At 33.2% G+C, this 26453-nt stretch overlaps 2 protein-coding genes and 3 long non-coding RNA genes across 6 annotated transcripts; 1 reads left to right on the forward strand and 4 right to left on the reverse strand.

The window, feature by feature from the left end:
* Positions 1-1725: 1725 nt before the first annotated feature.
* LOC135151622 (uncharacterized) lies at positions 1726-2792 on the reverse strand. Its single transcript, XR_010290344.1, has 2 exons — positions 2671-2792; positions 1726-2214 (listed from the first exon to the last, which is right to left on the reverse strand). It is a non-coding gene; the product is annotated as an uncharacterized LOC135151622 (long non-coding RNA).
* A 4218-nt stretch (positions 2793-7010) lies between these two features.
* Positions 7011-10512, forward strand: LOC135149946 (uncharacterized). The gene is made up of 3 exons (XM_064086234.1): positions 7011-9547; positions 9622-9706; positions 9790-10512. The coding sequence occupies exons 1-3, from the start codon at positions 7011-7013 to the stop codon at positions 10510-10512; spliced, it is 3345 nt and encodes a 1114-aa protein (XP_063942304.1).
* A 7819-nt stretch (positions 10513-18331) lies between these two features.
* LOC108216205 (uncharacterized) lies at positions 18332-19362 on the reverse strand. Its single transcript, XM_017388902.2, has 2 exons — positions 18975-19362; positions 18332-18414 (listed from the first exon to the last, which is right to left on the reverse strand). Exons 1-2 carry the CDS (start codon positions 19360-19362, stop codon positions 18332-18334), a joined length of 471 nt encoding a protein of 156 aa, XP_017244391.2.
* A 902-nt stretch (positions 19363-20264) lies between these two features.
* On the reverse strand, positions 20265-26263 carry LOC108194720 (uncharacterized). Of its 2 annotated transcripts, XR_010290339.1 has the most exons (6): positions 26112-26263; positions 22119-22177; positions 21300-21376; positions 21048-21154; positions 20710-20849; positions 20265-20617 (listed from the first exon to the last, which is right to left on the reverse strand). It is a non-coding gene; the product is annotated as an uncharacterized LOC108194720 (long non-coding RNA). The 2 variants fall into 2 exon arrangements; XR_010290338.1 differs by having other exon boundaries at positions 20710-21154.
* Positions 24136-24998, reverse strand: LOC135150770 (uncharacterized). Its single transcript, XR_010289024.1, has 3 exons — positions 24910-24998; positions 24517-24766; positions 24136-24406 (listed from the first exon to the last, which is right to left on the reverse strand). It is a non-coding gene; the product is annotated as an uncharacterized LOC135150770 (long non-coding RNA).
* Positions 26264-26453: the final 190 nt, after the last annotated feature.

Genomic DNA, 26453 nt, shown 5'->3' on the forward strand with positions numbered 1-26453 from the left:
ATGAGAATTGAGAACAAATATGTCATTGTTAGCTTAGCGTTAAGTGTCCAAAATTTGTTCCTATATTTTTTCTCAAATTTATTGGATAATGTGTGATTGATTACTTATATAATAATAAATAGGTATATAAATCACCCAGTTAAAATCCGTCATGTGGTTTGGGAAAATTAAAATTGAGGACGAATTTTGAGGTACATAGTATTTTTCCAAACAAAATATCATTATTAAATCAATAACAAGGAATTTTTATCCTCTTATATCAAGGTTTATAGCATATTTTTATAAATTTTCACATAATAATTATTTATATTTTTTATATGAAATAAAAAGAGTCGCGAATATTTTTTGTCGAAAAATAGTACTCACCGCAGTTAAACACTTCATCACAAACAGAAATATCACATGAGTACCCGCAAGGGTTAGTTAAGCTAGTTAAAGAAGGGACATGTATTCTCTTGGTCAGACACTCATAGTTTCGAGTCCCGAAGGGAGCGGGATTCCTACGTTAAAAAATATATAAAAAAAATATCACATGAGTCAATATCCAAAAATTATAGTTAAATTATACGCATTTTAACTAGTCTTAATAATTTACAAAAATTATTTACAAATTTAGTATATATCATAAGATTGATCCAAGCCAATGAAGATAGTTAAGATGATTTTGGTAGTAGGTTGAATAATATCAAACCATGTTAAAAAAATAACATAGAAAAAATTTACGTATTCAATTATAAATTTTAAATAGAAAATACCCGAATATCATGTACTTCGAACCATAATCTAATTCAGGTAAATATTTATTTGGATATAATTGATTATGGATTATCAAAAATCTAGTATTTCGATTTTATTTGGGTTAACTTTCCGATTCACATATTTTTTTTATCAAATCAAATCGATTTTCGAATTCTAATCAAATTTGATTATATTAGAGCATCTTCAACGACGTTGGTTATAATCGCTGGCTAAATGGGACCTGTAAGATATTATGTAAAATTTGCTAAACCTGTAGGACATTTTCATTCAGTGGTATTGGCTATATTGGTTGATTATAATTTAAAAATAGTATGTTATTAATATTTTAGATTGTTAAAATAGAATATATCAGTTCAATATGGTAATAAATGATGTGCAATCTTCCTACAGATTTTCTTACAGACCTGTAGAGGTTCGACAAATTTAGCTATCCATAAGAGGTTGGCTAAATTTATAGACAACAGAGCATGGTAGGAGTTGAGTTTTTCGAGCCGTTAGACTAAATTTTTTTATTTTAAGTATGCCAACTCATCTTTTAGCCAAAGGTTTTTAATGGTTGGAGATGCTCTTATATTTGATGTTAGTTTTCATGTGATTCTAATCATATTTGGTTTAGATGGGATTCACTGTATTAGTTTATATGCGATTCTAATAAGATACTAATTATTATATATTAATATAAAAATTTTATTATCCCATTTTTGATCACTCAATGAAATAACAGTACTATACCACAAAATTTATGGATATATGTAAACAAGCAAATTAGCTAAAATATCTTTGTTTCTTTTCTGTTTTGAAAAGTTTGATATTGCCAAATACAAAATGTTACAACATTATTTGGTGAGATTTACTTAGATTAACAGTTTTGTTGATTAAATCACAACACCAAAATCATAATAAATTAAGGTCATTTTTGACAATTTAAAAAACCTTTCATTTTCTTAATATCGGTTAAAACCAACATTGCCGTGAATAAAAATATTAAATGATAAATATTTGGTACAGTTAACACATTAATATACATACGTGCATAAATGAATGTATATACAAATTTCACTAGAAGATCATATCCATAGTGGCATCACTCGTTAGCCTGATAGATATCAATACAAGGACTCACACATATTTGAAAAAACAACTTGTATCTAAGTTGTACTTCTGAGCAGCTTTGGTTGGGCTGATTTGCCAAGCTACCTTTCGAAACTTCTTGATTCCGAAGTTATATTTTCCTCGGGCATTCCATAACAGCAACATTCCAAAGACTCGAAGACAGAAAAAATTGCAGACCTTGCAACTGGGAATCACGGCCTTTATTATCTCCGCTGCTGTTATCGGCCTCTTGAATTCTTTTTACAGTATGTCTTACAGTATTTTTGGGCAACTAATCATCGGCAAGAACAATTTGTGCTCGACAAACACTGATTTACTGAGATATGATGGTATCTCTGACACCTGAGAGTTCAATATTTAGGAAGTCGGGTATCAGTTCGATAATTAATACCTTACTATAGAATGCGGAACAGACGGTCTTAATGATCTGTAAAGACTTATACCACACAAAATTGACAGAGCAAAACATGACCATTTACATTACAGTATGCAGAGTAACAAGGACAGCATAAATATCCAGCATGCTAAAGTAAAATAATCAAATTTGTGAAAGAAACAAGGTAATACGAACTATGAAGCAATAATCCAATTATTATGCAAAGACCCATACATAATCTTCTAGTGGAAGACTATCAACTTAACTGATACAAAATCTCATTCTCAAAAGCCGCTTTATCCGAAAACCAATCCAAAATATTAATTCACTCAGAATCTTCCTGTTACAGGACTGATTAGACAAGAGTACAGAAATATGCCTGTGAGATAGAGGAAGAGAAAGGAAGGGAGGGATAGGCTTACTCATTTAGCTTACGAACATCAACCGCTTGGTAATGCATATGAGCCATCTGGAGTAGCCATTAACATAGATATTGGGCTACCGGTTGGAGGTTTCACCTTTTCAACACCTTAACTCCATTTGTCGAGCACAAATTAACATATTAACATCCAACATTAGAGCGGAAACAAGCATAATCACATATCAATATTACAAACATGTAATCTGTTTTTCATTTTCATTGCTACATCAAGTAAAGATCACCTCCCATCCTTCAAATGCATTATTAAGCAACAATATGGTAAAACACCAAAGAGATTTAATCCAACCAACCTCATTAGTTTGTGCATTGCCGACAACAAAGTCAAAGTCGGTCCTATTGCCCAAATGAAACTACAATATTCACAATAACAAATATTTAAGTCGAAATTTACCAAATACCAGAATAAAAAAAAATAATTGGGGATTTGTTACGGATTGTGTCATATGCAAAGAACCAAGCTGATTACAAATTGTTGTTATCGGCTCGGAAAGTTCAAGCCTGCAGATACCAAAACCTATATTATTAGAATGTTACCTGATCAGTCGGCGATAGATCATTTGTTTGCTCCAAGAAGGAATGTTCAACAAGATACAATGCAGTGTTTGTTAGCTTTTCATTATTCAACAAGATACAATGGTTGTTAGCTTTACATGTTCCCTGATCCTTTATTTACCTATCCTGAATCTACATACTCCATAAGCATTTTTCGTAAGTTGTGAATTAGGCTAATGACATTAAAATAGTCACAGTATGTAGAGTAGAAATTGTGTGTTTTAGTATATGGTATTCAATCAACAAGCTTCCTAAATTCGCGGAGAACTAGGGAGCATAAATTTCTTGTTCTTATTCAATATCCTAACTAACTAATTGTTACCGGTAAAATATGAACAGACCTGGATTTCCTTTACTCAGATGTTTAGATGAATTGAATAAACTAGTTGATTTTTAATGGTTTCTATATCTCATTGGTTCATGTTAGTTTTTTAATATGAGTGTATGTGTGTTTATTTTGATTAAGATCTTTACATTTGTTTCTCTATTTGTATATTAATGAATATGTACGTTTGTATCTCTTCCCCTCTCTGTTCACTTCATCCCTTTCATCGTCCAATCCCCCTTTGTCCAAATCGATGCCCTGGAATTAAAACTTTTTATAATCAAGAGTTCTCCAGCACAAACCACAACACATCATCGAGTGGGAAGAAATCTCAAGCAAAATACATCATCGAGTGGGAAAAACCCAGCTTAAAGTACAAAGGACTAATTTTGACCGACTCAAAGTGCTCAAGATTGTCATGGCTCAGATCTACGGAAATACATTAGAAAAACAGGTGTGATCTTTTCAAAACATAAAATTATATGATTATAATTATGTGATTGTTTATTGTTTTTCATATTTCATGATTATGTATAATTGGGTTGTTTCGAATCCTATTCCGTCTTTTTTATCTATTTTGTCCGAATTTGAGCATATTGGATATGTGTTATCAATCTTATATTATATAATTAGTTACATTTTATGTGTTCTGTTTCTTCATGTTCACGTTCGTCTCTTAGTTTTCACTAGTGCTCTTGATGATTGTGTGCGATTCTTGGATGGTGGCGGTGGAAGTGGTGTAGTGGTGACTTAATTAGTGCGCGTTGTAACATTAGATTATTCTGATTGACTAATTTTATTGCGTGATATTAGTTTTAGCTTTGTAATTTTGGATATGGTTAGGTTTTTAATGGTAGTAATTGTAGAATTTAATTTTGGTTATTTTTGAATGACTAGTTGACTCTTTTAAATTTGTTCATTTTTGGATTTTGACCTTTCTTTAATTTGAATTGTTGTGTTTTGTTAAAAGATTAATTGATGGAATCTTTATTGCCGATTATTGTACCTGAATTCCATTATTCATGGAGATCATAAAAGATGATTTTATTGTGCATTAATGAGGTATTACTGCACCATTAATGGTTGATTGGTGTATACCAAATTTATGTTGTGATTAGCTAAAATCGTGATAAATTTGTTTATCAAAATTTTGTTTTATATTTGATTAGATATATCCTAACTATGCTTTCAGATTTTAATTATATTTTCTTATCTATATTTTAAATATTTATTGACATAATTATCAGTTATTTCTTGATAGGATTTATATTTTATTATGTATATAACCAAAGAGATCTCATTATCTCTTTGGTGTAGATTTTTTAATGATTTGTTTTACATAAACTTTTGTTTTTACTTTCCTTATTCTTTAAAAGTTATATTATATTCATATTTTTTTTGTGAGTTTGCTAACTCTTTTTCTCTACTTTTTAAATAGTTTTATTATTTTGTTGTATGTATGAACTTATTATGTTTTTATTTGTATTTTATTTTTTCAGGGTATGCGAGCCGAAGATAGAATGGCGGGACCTCTTATGGTGTTTTCTTATCGAACATTAAAGTTTTATTGTCTAAGTGTCTCCGGTTATCTTTGCATGTCCGAGGGTTAGATGGTAAATTTTCTTGAACGAAAAGAACTTCTTGCCGCATATTTTGTATTCTGATACAATTCTTTATACGAGAAAGTATTTTGTGACAAAAAAAAATATGTACATTTGTATCTCCGGTGTGTTGCCACACGATACAGCATTTATTACTGCTGCCTGTACCAAATCCATGCAGTCTTGTATTAAGATGATTACGTGTATAACATCATGGCTAGTTGGCTACACAAATAGAAGTCAAACTCAGTGGGATGGCAGATGGTCATATCTACAACAGTACCTGATTATACATACAAAAGCCAGTTATTTGCTAATCAGAATAATAAAGATTTTTAAAGATGCAATAGAACAATATGTAACCAGGTGATATGTTGCCACTCCGATCAGTTGATTTCCTGTCATTGTAAATAATTTGATTGCAGCGCCTGACAGACCTAAAAAACAGATATATCTTCCCATTCATCAAACTTCAACTATAGGGGTAACAAGTGAAGTTACGATCACAATCACGATACACAACAAAAGAGAAATCAAGACGGGGCGTTGTAATTGGATCAGCGCTTTGTCTTGCTCGCGCAGATTGTCGTACTCGTGCTTTGGCATAAAGGCTTGCTGGAGAGCGTTGCTGAATAACACCATGGATGTGTGTTGTTTGATTTGGGGATTAGGGTTCGGAGATGACAAGTTAATTGACTGTCATGTACTCCCTCCGTCCCAATCAATTGTATACAGTTTCCTTTTTGGGACGTCCCACCAATTGTATACATTCCAAAAGTAGTAAACTTTTATAATATAAAACATCATTACACCAACTACTTTCTTCCACTGTCTTCATTCTATAATATATCACTACAAGAAAAGCGCACATAACCGACCAATAAAACCGACCGACGGACTTGGTCGGAAATAAATAGCACATAACCGACCGACGTACCGACCAAAACAACTCCGGTCAGAAATGTGAGGGTCATTTCTGACCGACATTACCGACCACCCAAAATCGGTCGGTTAAAAGGGGGTGGGCCCCATTCCCTTGCTTTTTCTCAGCTGACATGGACGCCGCGTCAGCGAGACCACATAACCGACCGCCACGAATCGGTCGGTTTTAGACCAGAAGCTTCGCATCTGAGCCCGGATATTCATTTCCGACCAAGTCATTTCCGACCAAGTTGTGACATTTCCGACCAGCCTGGTTGTGTTACAAGTGTCGTCTGGCGATTGGCTCAGGGATGAGCTGTGACCACATAACCGACCGCCACGAATCGGTCGGTTTTAGACCAGAAGCTTCGCATCTGAGCCCGGATTTTCATTTCCGACCAAGTCATTTCCGACCAAGTTCTGACATTTCCGACCAACCTGGCTGTGTTTGCCTGTGTCAGCCGGTGATTGGCTGAGGGGATGAGCTGTGGGGCCGCCGTGACATTTCCGACCGCCTTATCTTTAAATAGCGGTCGGAAATGACTTTTCAACTTTTTTAGTTTGATTAAGTCCCTCACCTCACCAAGTCTTATTGTTAATTTAGCATAATTATATATTTGTGGAAGAGAAAAAAATTTGAAGGTATGAACTAACCTTAAAATGTTTGTCTTCTTTTTTGAATATATTTCTAATTATGAAATGTGTAATTTTGGAATTGAAGGTGAAGTTGAAATTATAGGTGAAGTTGAAATAGGAGGTGAAGTTGAAATAGGAGGTGAAGTTGAAATTGAACTTGGAGGTATGAAATGTTTGTATGTGTATATATGTGTATATATGTGTACATATGTGTATATATTTGTGTATATATATGTGTATGTGTGTGTATATTGTTTTGAGTTGTTTGTGTATGCTTGTATGTAGATGTCGACCAATGATCGTAGTTGGATGAATCGTCGATTAGAAAGTAACCGAATAACACTTACTCCGGAATATAAATTGGGTGTTGAGCAATTTATAAAATTTGCAATTGAGAATAAAGGTGTAGTTGAAGATTTGATGAAGTGTCCATGTGTTAATTGTAAAAATGGGACATGGGAGACCATTGAAAATGTTAGATATCATTTGATAGCTAATGGAATTTGCTTGGGTTATAAAATTTGGACATCTCATGGGGAGTCATCACGAAGAAAAAATAATCGTGTTCAAAGAGAAGTTGAAAAACCGGTAGACATGGAAGCGATGTTAAGAGATGTCGGAGCCGAACCTAAGGCTTGTACTAGTAGAGTAGAAGAACCACCTAATGCGGATGCTTCCGAATTTTACAAAGAAGTCAATAGATGTGGAACACCAATATATCCGGGAAACACCAATTACACAAAACTATCTTTCACCACAAGGTTGTTGCACTTTAAGAATGAATCCCATTGTAGTGAGAAATCTTTTAATTTGTTACTTGAGATTATTGGCGATGTTCTTCCACCAAAACACACATTACCATCTACTTACTATGAGGTGAAGAAAATAGTAAAGGAATTGAAGCTTTCATACAACAAAATTGATGCTTGTGAAAATAATTGCATGTTGTTTTATGGGGATGATAAAGACAAAAAAGATTGTGATCATTGTGGAAAGAGTCGTTACAAAGAAGCATGTGGAAAAAAGAGTACCACAATTCCTCGTAAGATTTTAAGACATTTTCCTCTTATAGATCGTCTCAAAAGATTATTTATGTCGAAGCATACGGCTAAACAAATGACATGGTACAAGAATAGAGAGGTAAAAGAGGGAGAAATTAGTCACCCCTCGGACGGAGATGATTGGAAAAATTTTGACTTGCAACACCCTTCGTTTGCTAAGGAATTTCGTAATGTACGACTTGGTCTTTCAACCGATGGTTTTAATCCTTTTGATAATTCCGGTAATAAAGTATATAGTCTTTGGCCGGTAGTAGTTGTTGTGTATAATCTTCCTCCATCGATGTCAATGAAAAAACCCTACATGTTTTTGACTCTCATTATTCCGGGTCCGGATAATACAAAGAAGGATCTTCATGTATTTCTTCGTCCGCTTATTGATGAGTTAAAGATTTTGTGGCATAGTGGAGTTGAGACATTTGATCAATCACAAAAAAATAATTTCCACATGAGGGCGGCATTGATGTGGACTATAAGTGACTTTCCGGCTTTAGCACAACTCAAAGGATGGTCAACAAAAGGCAAATGTGGATGCCCGGTTTGTCTTGGAAGTGTAAAAGGCTTCCAACTTAAAAATTGTGGAAAGCCATGTTGGTATGGGACTAATCGAATTTTTTTGAATGAAAATGATTCGTTACGGAAAAAAGGACCCAAGTTCGCAAGTACAGAGCGGGCCGTTTTTAGGGGTCGGATGAGTGGGGAGTATGAAATATCAACATTTAATCATTTGCAATTCCCTCCTCCCGGAAGATTGACCAAACAACGAGCTTTGGGTTATGGCAAAGAACACAATTGGACTAGTAGGCCAATTTTCTATGAACTTGAATATTGGTCGTCACTTAGGTTACGTCATTGTATTGATGTTATGCATACCGAAAAGAATGTTTTTGAAAATGTATTTTACACAATTGTGGATGACCGTTTCAAGTCAAAGGATCACAACAAGTCTAGGATGGATTGTAAGGAACTTGGTGTGATGTCCGGGTTATGGTTAAATAATGGGGTGAAGCCAAAGGCACGTTTTACGCTTACAAGACCCCAACTTCGCCAATTATGTGAATGGGTATCATCATTAGATCTTCCCGACGGGTGTTGCTCAAATCTAGCTCGATGTGTCAAAATGGATGTTCTCAAGTTTCACGGGTTAAAATCGCATGATTGTCATATTTTTATGCAAAAATTGATGAGTATTGCTTTTCGTGAGTTTTTACCTCGTGATATTTTGGATGCCCTTGCGGCACTATCAAATTACTTTGTCGATATTTGTTCGACAATTCTAGTACGTAGTGATCTAGAACTTCTAGAGAAATCCATAGTAAAGACACTATGTGTGCTAGAAACTATTTTTCCCCCAAGCTTTTTTGATATTATGGAACACTTGGTTTTACACTTGGCCGAAGAATGTCGTCTAGGGGGACCCGTTCACTATAGATGGATGTATCCTTTTGAACGGTTGTTAAAGTTTATGAAAGATAAGATCAAGAATAAGGCACGAGTGGAAGGTTCGATTGCGGAAAAATATGTCGAAGAAGAAACCGTCAACTTTTGTTCATATTACTTTAAGTCAAATGTTGGCACGGTTCATAACACCGTGGGAAGGAACGAAGTTGCGGTTGAGAAACAAGATGATAGTATTTTGGAGGTTTTTAGATATCCAATTGAGTGTTTGGGAAAACATGTTGTTCGATACTTGGATGATGATGAATACTTCATTGCGGAATATTATGTTCTCTTGAACATGCCAGAGGTTCAACCATATATTCGGTATGTTTATTTTGTGAAAAAATTCATAAAAAGTAAGTTTGAATCTTGTTTTAACTATCCACACTTTTGTGTAGAGAATACGCATCTTATACGGGTGCAACGCCCGAAGAATTGGAATCACTTCTCAAGACTAACTTCAAAATTTGGTTCAAGAAAAAGGTAACACATTTATTATTTTTTGTTTTGATTTTGTATTGATTTTTGTTTTCATCTTGTATTGATTTGTATGTTATTATATTTAGATTGAGAATGATGTTGCAATATATCCACGGTTCAAAGATCTACTTAATGGACCATCTCGCATGATTATGACGTTTCAATCTTGCAAGGTTAATGGATATAAATTTCGTTGTAAGGATAAATCCGGTGTCCTTGTCAAAGGTACATCTCATGTTAATGCCCTTGAAAATTATTATGGTCAATTAGAAGAAATTATTAGACTTGTTTATAGGGGGGGAAATCATGTGTATTTGTTTAAATGTTGTTGGTTTGATTCCGCGGGAAGCGGTGTACGTGTTGACAAAAATCGAATTGTTAGTATAGACATAAAGTCAAGACTAAGGTCGAACGAGGTATTTGTTTTAGCAAGTCAAGCGACTCAAGTGTATTATGCACCAAGTGTATTAAATCCTCGTAGTAACTTCTATACGGTTATTTCAATTAAAAATAGTCCTCTTGATGAATCAACTACCCCTTCTACCGAAAATCCCTACCAAGAAAATATATCTAATGCATCCACTTCAATATTTTCATTGTTCGTTGACTTTGCACAATATGAGCCAATTCCAAGAATTCGATTCGAAGATCATGATAATGATGAAGTTGATGACGATGATGAAGATGAAAACAATGAAGAATTTGATGAGGAAGATCAAGAAAATGAAGAAGAAATAGGAGGAGGAGGAGGAGGAGAAGAAGAGGAAGAAGAAGAGGAAGAAGAAGAAGGTTATGAAGATATTGATTAGTGGCTAGATATTGTAATTAACTATTTTAGTTTCATGGAATTGAAATTGTAATGTTATGCTTCAAAATTGAAATGTTATGAGATTTATTTTGTGAAATTTGGTCATTGTATACGCTGAAAAGCGACAAATCATGGTCATTTTGATCCTTTTTTTTTCATTTACACCCAGAAAACCGACCGACTTGGGGTCATTTCCGACCAATTGTGGTCATTTTCTTGCAGAAAACCGACCAAACTCATCACTTTTCCGACCAATTGTATTCATTGTACTGCAGAAAACCGACCAACAGCATATACTGGCAGTCGGTTTTGACTTGTAAAAAAAACAAAAATTTTAACACAGAAAACCGACCATTTGCTTGATATTTCCGACGAAACTCATAAACTGAACACAGAAATCCGACTAAATGCAACATATTTCCGACCAAACTTATAAACTGAACACAGAAAACCGACCAACTTTAAGTCATTTCCGACCATTATCCTCAATGCAGAAAACCGATCATTTTTTCCTTCATTTCCGACCGCTGTGCGGTCGGTTTTGACTTGTGAGAAAAACAAAAAAAATTATACGGCTAAGTAAACTATTAAAAAAAACTAAAAAAATTGAAACTAGCTTTTAATTAGTTACTAAATTAATATAAAAATATTCATCACTTAATATTTGATTTTTAAAATTTTATATTTTCATAACAATTTATAAATACTAACTAACTAACTTCAAATTAATTATTCAAACAACAGAAAAATGTAGAATCTTTGTGATATGGTCTAATTTAAGGTACTAATCACGATAACAAAAGAAGAAAAATATAAACAAATTATAAAGACGCTTTTCTGTTACGAATCATACATTGCAGTGAACGTCGGAGTTCAGGGTTTGGATTTTATCTGAAACTTATCCTAGGGTTTACACTTTCGAAATATCAATTTATTTTTTCGGCGATCCAACCGTACGGATCGTAAATTAAGTAGTTATCGTACTTGTATACCAAAAATCAAATCAATAGGATTTTATCTGTTGAGATATTATAACAAAAATATTAGGTTATACTTAAATATGAACGTAGGGTTAATTTTTAAAAAAATAAATAAATAATTTAAATGATCCAACCGTACGGATATGAATATAATTACTTAACTTATATGGGTCCTTAAAATCAATCATTTTGAACATTAGTTGAAGGAATATTATAATGAAATATTAAATTTTTTTTATTTTATTTTGTAAAATAAGGTTACGTATATATTTAAGTCCCTTGATGTTTTACTTAATGTTGTGGCTGGTCTGGTGGTCGAGCGTTGTCCTTCGTACACAGGGGTCGCGGGTTCGATTCCGCATAACCCTTTTTTTTCGCTTTCCCGGGTTATTTCCCACGAAAAGTTAAAACCCCCGCCCACATAAAACGACTGCGTTTACATATGTATACGGCGTCGTTTTATTATGTTAGGGTTAAAACTCACCTAACGTCTCTCATTTTTCATCTCTCCCAGCTCGTCTCTCTGGTCTCGTCTCTCCCAGCTCTCTCTCGCATCTCTCAACGCTCTCTCTCGTCTCTCTCAAAGCTCTCTCTCTGCAACCCCCTCTCTCTGTAAGCCCTCTCTCCGTCTCTCTCTCTCTCTCTCTCTCTCTGTATCTCTCTCTCTCTGTACTATCCTTAAATTAGGGTTTATCATAGGGTTTATATATACTCTATACATGTGTTAGTTTATGTTCTCTCTCCGCCTCTCTCTCTCTCTCTATCGCATCTCTCTCTGTACTAATTTTAGGGTTTCGATTTTTTTTGGCTTTAATCTGGTGTTTTTTGCTTTAATCTGGTGTTTATATGTTTATATTTGCTTTAATCTGGCTGAATTTTAGTTGTTTCAGTTTTATTATCTGTTGATATGATTATTTTTGGCTCTGTTTTAATTTGTGTCCTGTTTTGCTTCAATCTATCTTGTTTTGGCTCCTGTGCTGCTTTAATCTGGTGTTTTTCGTATGTTTTTGTGTTTTGTGCATGCATTTGTGGGTGTTCTGTGCACGTAATGTATGGGTATTGTTCCAGAACACTGGGTTGCACCTCCTTCGCTTGCTAGTCGGTGGAATTTTTGTTTCAGTCCAGTTCAGTTTTATATGGTTCTTGCCTTCCACAAAACTAGTGCTCGAGTTTATGAGTCAAGTAGTTCATTTATTTATAACAAAGGCCGATTGTTAATGTGCCTTGGTCCATTAGATATTTTATCTCTATATAATGATTTAATCTCCACATAGCATGGTAGCTTCGATATACATATGAATCGGAATTGATTATTCTCAGTTTAGGGATTTATACTTGGGATAGTGATTTGAGTTGCACCCGAGGTTTGTTTGTCTTAACTTTTGCTATCTTTACGTGCATCAGACCTTCTTTCTTGTGCTATTGAAGAAGGTACTCTCGGTGTGAAAATATATTATCCAAGCAAAAGAATGCTATAGGGGTTTTCAGATATAGTCAGGAGAATATGTAGCACTTACTTGAGCAATGTCATTGCCAGTATTTTGTTTTTTTTTGTTTGTGCAAACTGATGTGCTCATTATATAGCCTAATCCAAGACATAATATCTCATTATGATGTGCTAAGAACATGCTTCATTTTTTTTTTATCTTTTCTTCGTGAATGTGAATTAGTGTTTGCATTTTGTTTAACTAGTATATATATATCTTATGATCATTAATTTCAATTGACTAACTATATATGTCATTATTGTTCATGTATAGGCTATGGCGCCAAAAAAAGACAAAGGCAAAAAGAAGATCGCCATTTCTCAAGGTAGCACGACTCGTGGCAAGAAAGGCCGCAACTCTACAACTCAAGCTGAAGATCAAAGCCCACCACGGACTCCTCCTACTCAAGCAGCTGATGATCAAAGCCCACCAAGTCCAGCTACTCCGCCAAGTCCTGCGGGAAGTCAAACTGAATTTGTTCGCTTGATACGTAGGCCCAGAACTAATTCTATGGGAAAGTTCGGGGAAGAGCTGCCTAGAAAACCTACCCGGATTGACATTCATGGCGGGCGGTAATTACTTAATCATTTTATTTTTGCATTTATAATGTATTTTTTGTTTTTGGATTTTGTCATAAGATTTTTTTGTCATCATTGTACAGTATCTTTGATGACCAAGCAAAGAAGACTTTGCTTGCAATACTTCGTGATCTTTGGCCGGTTGGATCATACACATATACCGATATTATAGCCAAAAAGCCGGACTGGATGGATGATGTTGTTAATGAATTTAAGGTATATACATATATGTACAATTTTCCTTGTATTCTTTATATATATATATATTACATACACACACACACACATACATATGTTCCTTGTATATATATATTTAACTTAATTTTCTATTCCTTATATATATATATATATATATATATATATATATTACATACTCACACACACACACATACATATATTCCTTGTATATATATGTAACTTAATTTTTCTATTCTTTACATCCTATATATAAACACACACACACACATACATATATTCCTTGTAATGCTTGCTATATATATAATTAACATGTTTTTTATTTCATTTCAGTGCTTCTACAAAAATTTGAGGGGACAAAGTCGGACGGAGGCCAACTGGAGTATAAGGGAGCACGTGAAAAGAACTTGTAAAAAAATGATGAATGAGGAGAAGCGCCGCTTAGTGAGAAAAATGAAGGAAACTGGAAAGTCGGCAAAGGATCTGAGGCCGGGGTATTTTCAAGGCCCTTTTTGGGAAAATCTGTTGAAATATTGGGATAGCGACACTCACAAGCATCGATCCAAGGTTGGATCACAAAATCGAGAAAAGGTGGAGACCTTGCACACTGCCGGTGCAAAATCTTTTGAAGCAATTGAAATGGTAATTCAAAACATTTTTATTATACAATTTAGGAGTAATCAAGTTCAGTTATGTTTCTTAATTATTTAATAATGCCACATGCTTATTTTCTTGTTTAATTATATTGTACATGCTTATGGTAATTATATTGTACATGCTTATGGTAATTCAAAACATTTTTAATGAACAACTGTGATTAATTATAATTCCCTTGTTCTAGGAAATGACGGCAGAAAAAAAGGGGAAGAAACCGAAGCGCCTCGAATTGTGGGAAAGGACCCATACAACAAAAGCATCGAGGAAGGCGAGGGAGGCTAGCAAGGGGAAAAAATGCCCTCCTTTGGTCTATACTACGCCAGGGGCGATGGCCATAGCGGTTAGTATATAAATTTAGTTTTACTTGTACTTTTACATGAATTGACATATGAAATTATCCTATAATTGTACTTGTACTTAATTGTACTTAATTATTCTATATATGATTGTAGTTGAATTCATATAATTGTACTTGTACTTGCACTTAAATTCACCTTGATCATATATATCTAGTTATAAGAATGTTTAATTTGTTTGTCTACATATATACATATATACACGTAATTAACTTTAGTTTTATGTTCTTTTCAGTCTCGCTATAGTGCCATTCTAGAGAATTCAGGGGTTGACTTAACTCCGGGATCAGATTACTCGGAGCCTATAGAGTGGTGGTTGCAAGCAACAACAGACGGCGCAAATACGCCAAAAAAGAATCGGCTCATTGGATTTCCAACAGTGCCTGCAAACACGTTGTTGCCAAATCTGGCTCACCGCTTCAGAGAAACTACTAGGGGAGGTGCAAGTTCCTCGTCTTCTGTCTCCAACCGCTCAAATATACCAGACCCTCTGTTTGTGCAAGTTGTTCGCAATGCTCTCACAAACGCACAAGCAAATCCAACTAATTTCCAGCAACAGTTGGACACTGCAGAGCTAGAAGGTCTTGCTAGGAACCTTATAGAAGTTTCTGATCCGGAGAGTAGAGGCAACTTCAACTCCATTTTCTTTAGGGAGGTTGTGAATGTTGTCACGACAATCATGAGCGACATCTGCAACAAATACGAGGCTGGAACCCAAGCTGTAAGTATATAAGTATTTATATGTGTGTGTGTGTGCAATGTATATTTGTGTGTTTGAATTTTATGTGGGAGGAGGTAATTATAAACGATGAATTGTTGCAGGCAATTGCAGATGCCAACAAGGATGTTACCGATGGTGAAAGTTCGGAGAACGACCTCGGTGAGGATGATGGAGATGGTGCTGGTGACGATGCTTCCGATGATGCTTCCGATGGTGATAGTTAGCATGTTAATTAGTTTTTAATTAGCTAACTATTATTGCTTTTGTTAATGACTTTTGGTTGGATAATTTTGGGATGCAACCTGAATTTGCATGGTTTCGCTATGTTAAAAGAATTGTATCTTGTGAATTTGCATGGTTTGGATAATTTGTATGGAAGTGTTTGGTTGTATTTGAATGATGTTTTAAATTAATGCATATTGGATGTTGTTTTTGGTTCAGAATTTGATATTATTTGGTATTTTTTTTGTGTTTGTTGGGTATGGTAAATGACAGGAAAGGTATATAGTTCATACTGTAAGCACTGCATTTTTTGAATTTTGGTGCCCAGAAAACCGACCAATTATGGTCATTTCCGACCAAATATGGTAATAACAAACACAGAAAACCGACCAAGTGGACACATTTCCGACCAAATTTGGTCGTACTTGGTCCCAGAAAACCGACCAAATTCTTCATGAAATCGGTCGGTAATGAATCCTGAGGTTGGACCACTAAAACCGACCAAAATGTGTGTTGATTCCGTGGTCGGTTTTATAGCAGAAGCTCAAGTTCTGGCAAAAAATCCTTCCCGATCGACCGACTCATAACCGACCAACTATAAGAAAACCGACCGACTCATAACCGACCAACCCTTGGTCAGATTTAAAACAGAAGCTGAGGAGCTGGCCAAAAAAACCTTCCCGACCGACTCATAACCGAGCACCTGTCGGTCGGTTTTAAATTCTTATTTCCGACCAAGTTATTACCGACTACGCCCTGGTCGGTTTTGTGTCAGTCCACGTGTATGCCAAGTCACAGGTGGGGCCATGTTTTGCGGAAATGGAAACACATTACCGACCGAATTCGGCGGTCGGACGTCGGTCGGTAATGAGACTCATTTCGGACCGACTTGTCATTTCCGACCCGTTTTTAAGGGACCAACCCCATCGGTCGGTAATCGGTCGGAAATGACCTCAAAACCGACCGAATTGAGTCATTTCCGACCGATTTTTGCGGTCGGAAATGCCCTGTTTTCTTGTAGTGTATAAACACTATTACACCCACTACTTTTCTTCACTATCTCAAATCTATAATTAAATATAAATGGGTCCTTTTACTATACTCACTTTTCACATAACTTTACTCATTTTTTACCTTTTTTCCTCATCTCCGTGTCCCTGGTACGGAGGGAGTACTTAGAACAAGTCATGTGGTTGATGTACCCAGTGCAGGCATAAATTAATCTGAAACCGATTTAGTCCGATCATAAATAAATCTGAAACCGACTTAATCACGCACATAAATTAATCGGGAATAATATAAAGGTCCAAAACGAATAATATTAATATTGTTTATTATTCTCTAAATTTTATTTAATTTATTATTTTTTAGAGATAATTCTGTATGTATTTTTATTTTTTATAAAATATAATTTCATAAATAATTTGATGGAAAAATTTCTAGATATAATTAAAATTTTAATTTCAACTAATTTCAACTAAAATAGGAAAATGACAAAATGAGTCATGAAATTTTATTTTATAAAAATTTAAAATATAAATAAGGAAATTCTTACAAAATTATAAACATATATATATATATATATATATATATATATATATATATAAATATATATATATATATATATAGATATATATATATATATATATATATATATATATATATATATATATATAGTTATTGACATTGATTTTAGACAAAAAGGAAATTGTTCTTGTTTAAACTCTAACCAATTTGATTTTGTTTGTTTAAACTCTAATCAATTTGTTTCGTGACAAATTCATATGTCGCATTCTAGCTTTCTCATCGGTATTACATTCAATCATACAGATTATTACAAACATCGTTAAGATATTCTATATTATGAATTATATATTTTGAACAAGCATCGTTACGATTTTCATCTATATTTTTTATTTTCTTAAAATTAATATATTTAACTAATCATCACTTGCTTGTACATTCATCTAACAATAAAATGTTTTATGTTCTTCCATCACTAAGATCACAAAAACATCCAACTTCGGCACCTAAACAAATGCTATATAACGCGGAAGAAAATTGGTAAATTATGAACCACTGTTCCAAAATGCAGAATCCTGTTTTAACACACACACAAGCTTATTATATACATTATGCAGGTCAATAAATAAACAGAAAAATACTAGAAATACTTCAAGTAACTTAACGGTTACTTGAACATCATCTATTTTAAGTCTTTTGAGCCCTGATCTTACATAGGAATAAGAATAAGACAATATGGTTACTAGCAAATTAGCGGGCCTTAGAAAATTGTTTTTCATCATTTTGGAGCATCATCTTCATTGTTTACTGCAAATCATCTTCCTTGTTTACTGCAAAGAAGAATGTGAAAATCAATGACTTTCATACTAGAAAATTTAATAAATTTCAAGCACATTATAACTTAACTATAAGCATACCTTCACCATTTATGAGCCATCCGTCTCCCGGATATTATTAAACAAAACAATCTTTACGTGAATAAGATTGTATTGCGTTTGCTTTATGGCAGGGCGGCTAGGAGCTCAGCACAAAATTCTAGCCACCTACATAGAGCTCGCTGAGGGAAGATGGATTGTGCTTTGGAACAAGGTCGGAAATTCCTAGAAGTGGTGCCAGCCTCTAGGTTCTTTTACCTCATCAGCTGCATAAACACAAACACTGGACACAACACTTAGTGCATTGCCTACAATATCCAAAGATATGGACAACATCCATCAAATCAACTTACAACACATTCTTCACACCTCAATCATATATCATAGAACCATCAACTATCCGATCATTCTCACGATTGCACTACCAACACAAAAACAAGTCTGAAATGACTTCAAGCAATACACAAACCCTTAATTTATACCCACACAAGCATTCACAAATACTATCTCAAACATCAAATTTCTTTAAAACATGCTTTTCATAAACCACACTAATTACCGTAAATCAACTAGACAACTCAATTTTGTATAAACCACTACACACATTAGCGCATACACACACACACATTGAACAAGTCACATTTCATAATCCACATATTCATAAATCAACTAGACAACTCAATTTTGCATAACCACTAGACACACAAACACTCACACACACATGAAACAAGTCACATTTCATAATCCACAAACTCGTAAATCAACTAGACAACTCAATATTGCATAACTACTAGACACACAAACACTCACACACACATAAAACAAGTCACATTTCATAATCCACATATCCATACTCGAAAACCCTCACCAGCAACTAAATACGCAACTGAAACCAAAAACACCAAAACCAACGGCATAAACACCACCATCCAATAATAATCCACCGTCTGCTGATCCGTCAAATAAAACGCCCCAGGAAACACATCCTCCCCGCCGCCACCGCCACCAGAGCTCACATTTATCGACAACGGCTGAATCCTCAAATCCCGGCAAAACACGCGTTTCCCGTCCTCCGCCGGGAACACAATCTTCACGCTAATCGAGGTGGACACAACGATCACAATCACGATACACAACAAGAGGGAAATCAAGACGGGGCGTTGTAATTGGATCATCGCTTTGTCTTCTTCGCGCAGATTGTCGTACTCGTGCTTCGGCATGAAGGCTTGCCGGAGAGCGTTGCTGAGTAACGCCATGGATGTGTGTAGTTTGATTTGGGGATTAGGGTTTGGAGATGACAAGTTAATTCATGTACTAGAACAAGTCATGTGGTTGATGTACCAGGCATAAATTAATCCGAAACCGATTTAATCCGGTCATAAATTAATCTGAAACCGACTTCATACGCATAAATTAATTGGGAATAATAAAAAAATTCAAAACAAATAATATTGATATTATTTATTATTCTCTAGATTTTATTTTACTTGTTATTTTTTGAGAGATGGTTCCGTATGTTTTTTTAAATTTTTATAAAATATAATTTTATAAATGATTTGATGAAAAATTTCTAGATAAAATTAAAAATTCAATTTCAACTAAAACAGGAAAATTACAAAATGAGTCATAAAAATATATTTTATGAAAAATTAAATTATTAATAAGAGAATTCTTACAAAATTATAAAGAGATTTGTATATATAGTTATTGACATAAAGAGATTTGTATATATATTTATTGACATTGATTTTAGACGCGAGAAGGGAAATTGTGTTTGTTTAAACTCTAACCAATTTGTTTCATAACAAATTTATATGTCAGCATTCTAACTTTCTCATCGGTATTACACTTAATCATACAGATGATTACAAACATCTTTAAGATATTATATCTTATAATTTCTTTAAATTGTCCTCCGTGAGCTGAGAAAAATGTTCGTTCATCTATATTTTAATTTTTAATTTTCTATTTTCTTAAAATTATTATATTTAACTAATCATCGTTTGCTTGTACATTCATCAATAATAAAATGTTTAATGGTCTTCCATCAATAACATCACAAAATGAGCACCTAAACAAATGCTACATATAAACCAAAAAAATTTGTAAATTATGAATAACTGTTCCAAAGTGCATAATCCTATTTTAACAGGTCAATAAATGTCAATAAATAAACAGACAAATACTAAAACTACTTCAAGTAACTTGATGGTTTCTTGAACATCATCTATTTTAAGTATTTTGAGCCCTGATCTTACATAGGAATAAGAATAAGACAATATGGTTACTCCAATCTACACTGCTAGATTTAAACTTGATTCTTTTAAATTCAGAAGTTCCACGATGTGCTACGTTTGTTTTATCTTCAACTAAATAGATAAGTAGGCAGCTTCTTCATAATAGTAGATAACAAGCAGATTAGAGGATTAGCGGGCCTTAGATAATTGTTTTTCATCTTTTTGGAGCATCATCTTCATTGTTTTGTTTACTGCAAATCATCTTCTTTGTTTACTGCAAAGAGGAATGTGAAAATCAGTGACATTCATACTAAAACATTTAATAGATTTTAAGTACATTATAACTTAACTATATAATACGCATACCTTCAACATTTCTGAGCCATCCGTCTCAAACATATTATTAAACAAGACAATCTTCACGTGAATAAGATTGTATTGAGTTGGTTTTATTACAGGGTCCATGGTAACTCAGCACACAATTCTAGCCACCTACATAGAGCTCGCTGATAGACAACAAAAACCAATATGATGATTGGTTCCTATCAACAATCTTATCATGTCTCTTTTGAAATAAAATGATATAAATGTATGGGAAAGAGAAGCAAGAACTAAAGGTCAAACTAATATATATTGGTCACTGCATAGTAATATTTAAGAGACATCATTTATATGTTACTGAATTAAATAGGAAGTAGATCAACCTTCAGCAATTGTTTGCTCAGATGAAGATTCTTCTCTTATTTCAAGGAATCCCTAGCAGTGGTGGCAACCTCTGGGTTCTTTTGCGCCAAATGAAGCAGTGACACGACTAAACACATAGGGCAAAATGGGCATATAAAGTTTGTTAGACAGATAAAGACAGAAATTTTACAATATTACATATATTGTAAGAAGTTTGTACATGCAAAACCAATTTTATTGTTATACACAAATCAAGCGAAGGGTGAAAATACCATATCGAGAAATGTTGGCATTTCTCTTTGTCCACTTAGAGCAAGGTTTGGTAGAATCACTTTTATCCCATGCCGGCCTGACATAATGAATTTCAATATTTCACGAATTTCATATTGTACGCATTAATTATAAAGTTAACAGTTATGAGAGTACTTAAATATTAATTTATGTCCTTTCAGATATCACAATAAATAAAGTTCATACAGAAACCTATAAACGTAAATGCACAGCCTATACACATAATTTATCACGAATTGCAAGATAGCGCCGCTTGGACGGATCCTCTCTCAGTGTTTTGAATTAAATGAATGTGATTCAACAAAATATAACACAATAGTATCAACAATATCTAGATTCTTAATGCCCATCTATTGCTAAATTTCGAGACTGTGGTTTCCCTTTATCATCTCTATCCAACAAGCAATGATCTCTTATAAGTATTTCCATAGACATACAGAAATCAAAAGGTAGTTTACTTTCTAATTATTTTCTACATTAATACTACAAGAAAAAGGGTGCTCAAAACTAACACAAAATATTCCGATACAGCTAACCAACACAATCACGATAAACAGACCACAATTACCACAGGTCGTTCAAAACTAACCACAAATCACCCTTATCCAGTGACAAAATATTCCGATACAGCCAACCAACACAATCAAGGGCACAATCAATCATTAAATATTCCGATACAGCTAACCAACACAATAAAGCTGATCACTATCAGTTATCACATATATGTTCAAAACAGACCACAACTAAATGAGATCTATCTAGTCAATTAAACACTTTCGTAACACAAATCAGAATTTTACCCACTGAGGTGGCAATAGAACATAGTTTTGTTTTGCTGGAGTATCTTCTTCATTGTTTACTGCAAGAACAAATGCGATAATTAGTGAGTTTCGTATCAGATAAATTAGCTATAAAACAATCGGAATTGAAAATCCAGGGCTTAAGAAAACGATATATATACCTGGTTTTCGGCTTCGAAACGGACAACATAAAGAATTTGAACATCGATATATCTAGCAACACTGAATTATGAATACACTCGAATAGATACATACACACACGATTATTATCGATCGATGCGGCGCGCCCTAATCTAATTGGGATGTCGCCGCCTTAACCTGCACGAGGAGTTTAGAAGAGATTTTATACCTAAAATATAAGTGGGGTAAGTGATGGGCTAGGGTTTCTTCTGGATAATCGGAATGGGCTTTTTTATAAATTATAAGATGGGGTAAGTGATGGGCTTTTTATGAGTTACTTTAAACAACTATGATAGTAGAATTTTATGGGCCTCGTTTGATTTGATAAGTGAATGACACGAGACGGTTAGTGTGATTGTTCAGAATTTTATATGTTAAACATGTATTTTATATGTTTGATTGTTTTTTTATTTTGAATTAGATGACGGTGAAAAGCTCTGTGACTACATGCTAATTTTCTTCGCTAAATTTTATATGCTAATGTTCTCTATAGTTTAAAAAGTTTGAAATGTTGAAAATTTTGATATTCAAGCAAACTTAATTTTAAATATATGTTAATAAGTCTAATTATAAAAAAATAATAAATTATAATTGAAAAATATGTATTATATTATTAAAAATATTAAATTAAATTAATTGAAATCCATCAAATATAGGTATAGGGTTTTAAAAAATTATAATTTAATTTTAAATATTTGTTGCTAGATTTATCTTATTTAGCATGTAATTTATATTAAAATGTAATAATCGAATATATGGATATTTCGTGGTTTGAATCACTTTCAATTACCGTCATTAAATTTCATATCAAATTGATGAGAAATATTTAATATAATATTTAGAAGAGTTTCTTTATATGATTAGGGTTTATTTCTCATCAATAATATAATCGAATTTAATTTATAATATAAATTTATAATATTTAAAATTCCAAACAGCCATATTAAATATTATATTAAAATTATATAAAGAATATAAAACATACAATAGTATCAATTATTTATTAAAATAATATATATTTAAGACTATTTACTTAGATTAATATTCCTGTTGATTAATTCAAAAACACCCAAATCATAATAGATTTAAGATAATTTTTGGTAATTTAAAAAACCTTTCATTTTCTTAATATCTGTTAAAATCACCATTGTCATAAAAAAAACTACATGATAAATATTTGATATAATTGATACATTAATATACATACGTGCATAAATTTATCAGCCTGATAGATTTCAATACCGGAGTATGACAAGTTAATTGATTGTTATGTACTAGAAAAGTCTGAAGCGATCGCAGGTATAAATTAATCCGAAACCGATTTAGTCCGATCATAAATAAATCTCGGGAATAATAAAAGAATCCAAAACGAGTAATATTAATATTATTTATTATTCTCTAGATTTTATTTAATTTGTTTTTTTAGAGATAGTTCTGTATGTATTTTAAAGTTTTATAAAATATATTTCTTAAATAATTTGATGAAAAAATTTCTAGATAAAATTAAAATTTTAATTTTAACAAAAATAGGAAAAGTACAAAATGAGTCATGAAAATCTATTTTATAAAAATTTAAAATATAAATAAGGAAATTCTAATGAAATTATAAAACGATTTACATATAGTTATTGACATTGATTTTAGACGAGAAGGGAAATTGTGTTTGTTTAAACTCTAATCTAAATTCTAATCATTTTGTTTGTGTTTGTTTAAACTGTAATAAATTTGTTTCGCTTGTACATTCATCAACAATAAATTGTTTTATGTTCTTCCATCAATAAGATCACAAAAACATCTAGCTTCCGCACCTAAACAAATGCTACATAACCCAGAAGAAAATTGGTAAATTATGAATAACTGTTCCAAAATGCAGAATCCTGTTTTAACACACAAACAAGCGTATTATATACATTATACAGGTCAATAAATAAAAAGATAAATACTAGAAATACTTCAAGTAACTTAATGGTTACTTGAACATCATCTATTTTAAGTCTTTGGAGTCCTGATCTTACATACGGATAAGAATAAGACAATATGGTTACTACCAATTCGCGGTCCTTAGATAATTGATTTTCATCATTTTGGAGCATCATCTTCATTGTTTACTGCAAATCATCTTCCTTGTTTACTGCAGAGAAGAATGTGAAAATCAGTGACTTTCATACTAGAAAATTTAATAAATTTCAAGTAGATTATAACTTAATTATAAGCATACCTTCACCATTTATGAGCCATCCGTCTCCCGAATATTATTAAACAAAACAATCTTTACGTGAATAAGATTGTATTGGGTTTGTTTTATGGCAGGGTCGGCTAGGAGCTCAGCACAAAATTCTTGCCACCTACATAGAGCTCGCTGAGGGAAGATGGAACTCATCCTTGTGCTTTGGAACAAGGTCGGAAATTCCTAGAGGTGGTGCCAGCCTCTAGGTTCTTTTACCTCATCAGCTGCATAAACACAAACACTGGACACAGGGCACAGTGGACATATAATATATCTTAGAAAAATAAGGACGGAAATTTCATAATTTTGCATATATTGTAGGAAGTGTACATATAAAAACCAATTTTTTTGTTATACAAAAATCAAGCGAAGGGTGAGGAATACCATCTCGAGAAATGTTGGCATTTCTCTTTGTCCACTTGGTGCCAATTCTGGTAAAATTAATTTTATTCCTTGCCGACCTGACATAATAAATTACATATTCTACGCATTAATTAAACAATTAACAATTATGAGAGTACTTCAATACTAATTTATGTCCTTTCAGATATCACAATAAATAAAGTTCATACAGAAACCTATAAACGTAAATGCACAGGCTACATACATAATTAATCACAAATTGCAAGATAGTGCCGCTTGGATGCATCCTATCACAATGTTTTGAATTAAATAAATGTGATTCAACAAGATATAACACAATAGTATCAACAATATCTGGATTCTTAATGCCCATTCATTGTTAATTTTCGAGACTGTTTGGTTTCTCTTTATTATCTCTATCCAACAAGCAATGGTATCTAATAACAATAGAAAGCTTTCCATAGACATACAGAAATCAAAAAGCAGTTTACTTTTCTAATTAACTTCTACATTATACTACGAGAAATAGGGGGCTCAAAACTAACACAAAATAGTATCACAATATCTGGATTCTTAATGCCCATCCATTGTTAATTTTCAAGACTGTTTGGTTTCTCTTTATCATCTCTATCCAACAAGCAATGATCTCTTACAACAATAGAAAGCTAAAGTATTTCCATAGACATACAGAATCAAAAAATAGTTTCCTTTTCTAATTAACTTCTACATTATACTACAAGAAAAAGGGTGCTCAAAACTAACACAAAATATTCCAATACAGCTAACCAACACAATCACGATATGTTCAAAACAGGCCACAATTACCAAAGGTCGTTCAAAACTAATCACAAATTACCCCTTATCCAGTGACAAAGTATTCCGATACAGCAAACCAACACAATCAAGGGCACAATCAATCATAAAATAATACGATACAGCTAACCAACACAATCAAGGGCACGATCTCCCAGTTATCGCATATATGTTCAAAACAGACTACAATTAAATGAGATTTAGCTAGTCAATTAAACAAGCCTTTCATTACAGATCATAATTTTACCCACTGAGGCAGCAATAGAACATAGTTTTGTTTTTCCTGGAGCATTTTCTTCATTATTTACTGAAACAAAAAATTCGATAATTAGCGAGTTTCATATCAGATAAATTAGCTATCAAACAATCGGAATTGAGAAATCTAGGGCTTAAAAACACGAAATATATACCTGTTTTTGGGCTTCGAAACGGATAACATAACGAATTTGAAACATCGATCCAGCGATTCAGCACTGAATTATGAATACACTCAAACACACACGATTATTATCGATCGACGCGGCGTGCCCTAGTCTAATTGGGAAGCCGCCGCCTTAACCTGCACGAGGAGTTCACATGTGATTTTATACCTAAAACATATGGGCTAGGGTTTCTTATGAATAATCTGAATGAGGTTTTTTTAAGTGATGGGCTAGGGTTTAATCAGAATGGGCTTTTTTTAAGTGATGGACTGTTATTGTGATTGTTCATAAACACGTTTGACTGTTTTTATTTGAATTGATTTTCTTCAC

The sequence above is a fragment of the Daucus carota genome, chromosome 1 (assembly GCF_001625215.2).
Source record: "Daucus carota subsp. sativus chromosome 1, DH1 v3.0, whole genome shotgun sequence".
NCBI classification, from domain to species: domain Eukaryota; kingdom Viridiplantae; phylum Streptophyta; class Magnoliopsida; order Apiales; family Apiaceae; genus Daucus; species Daucus carota.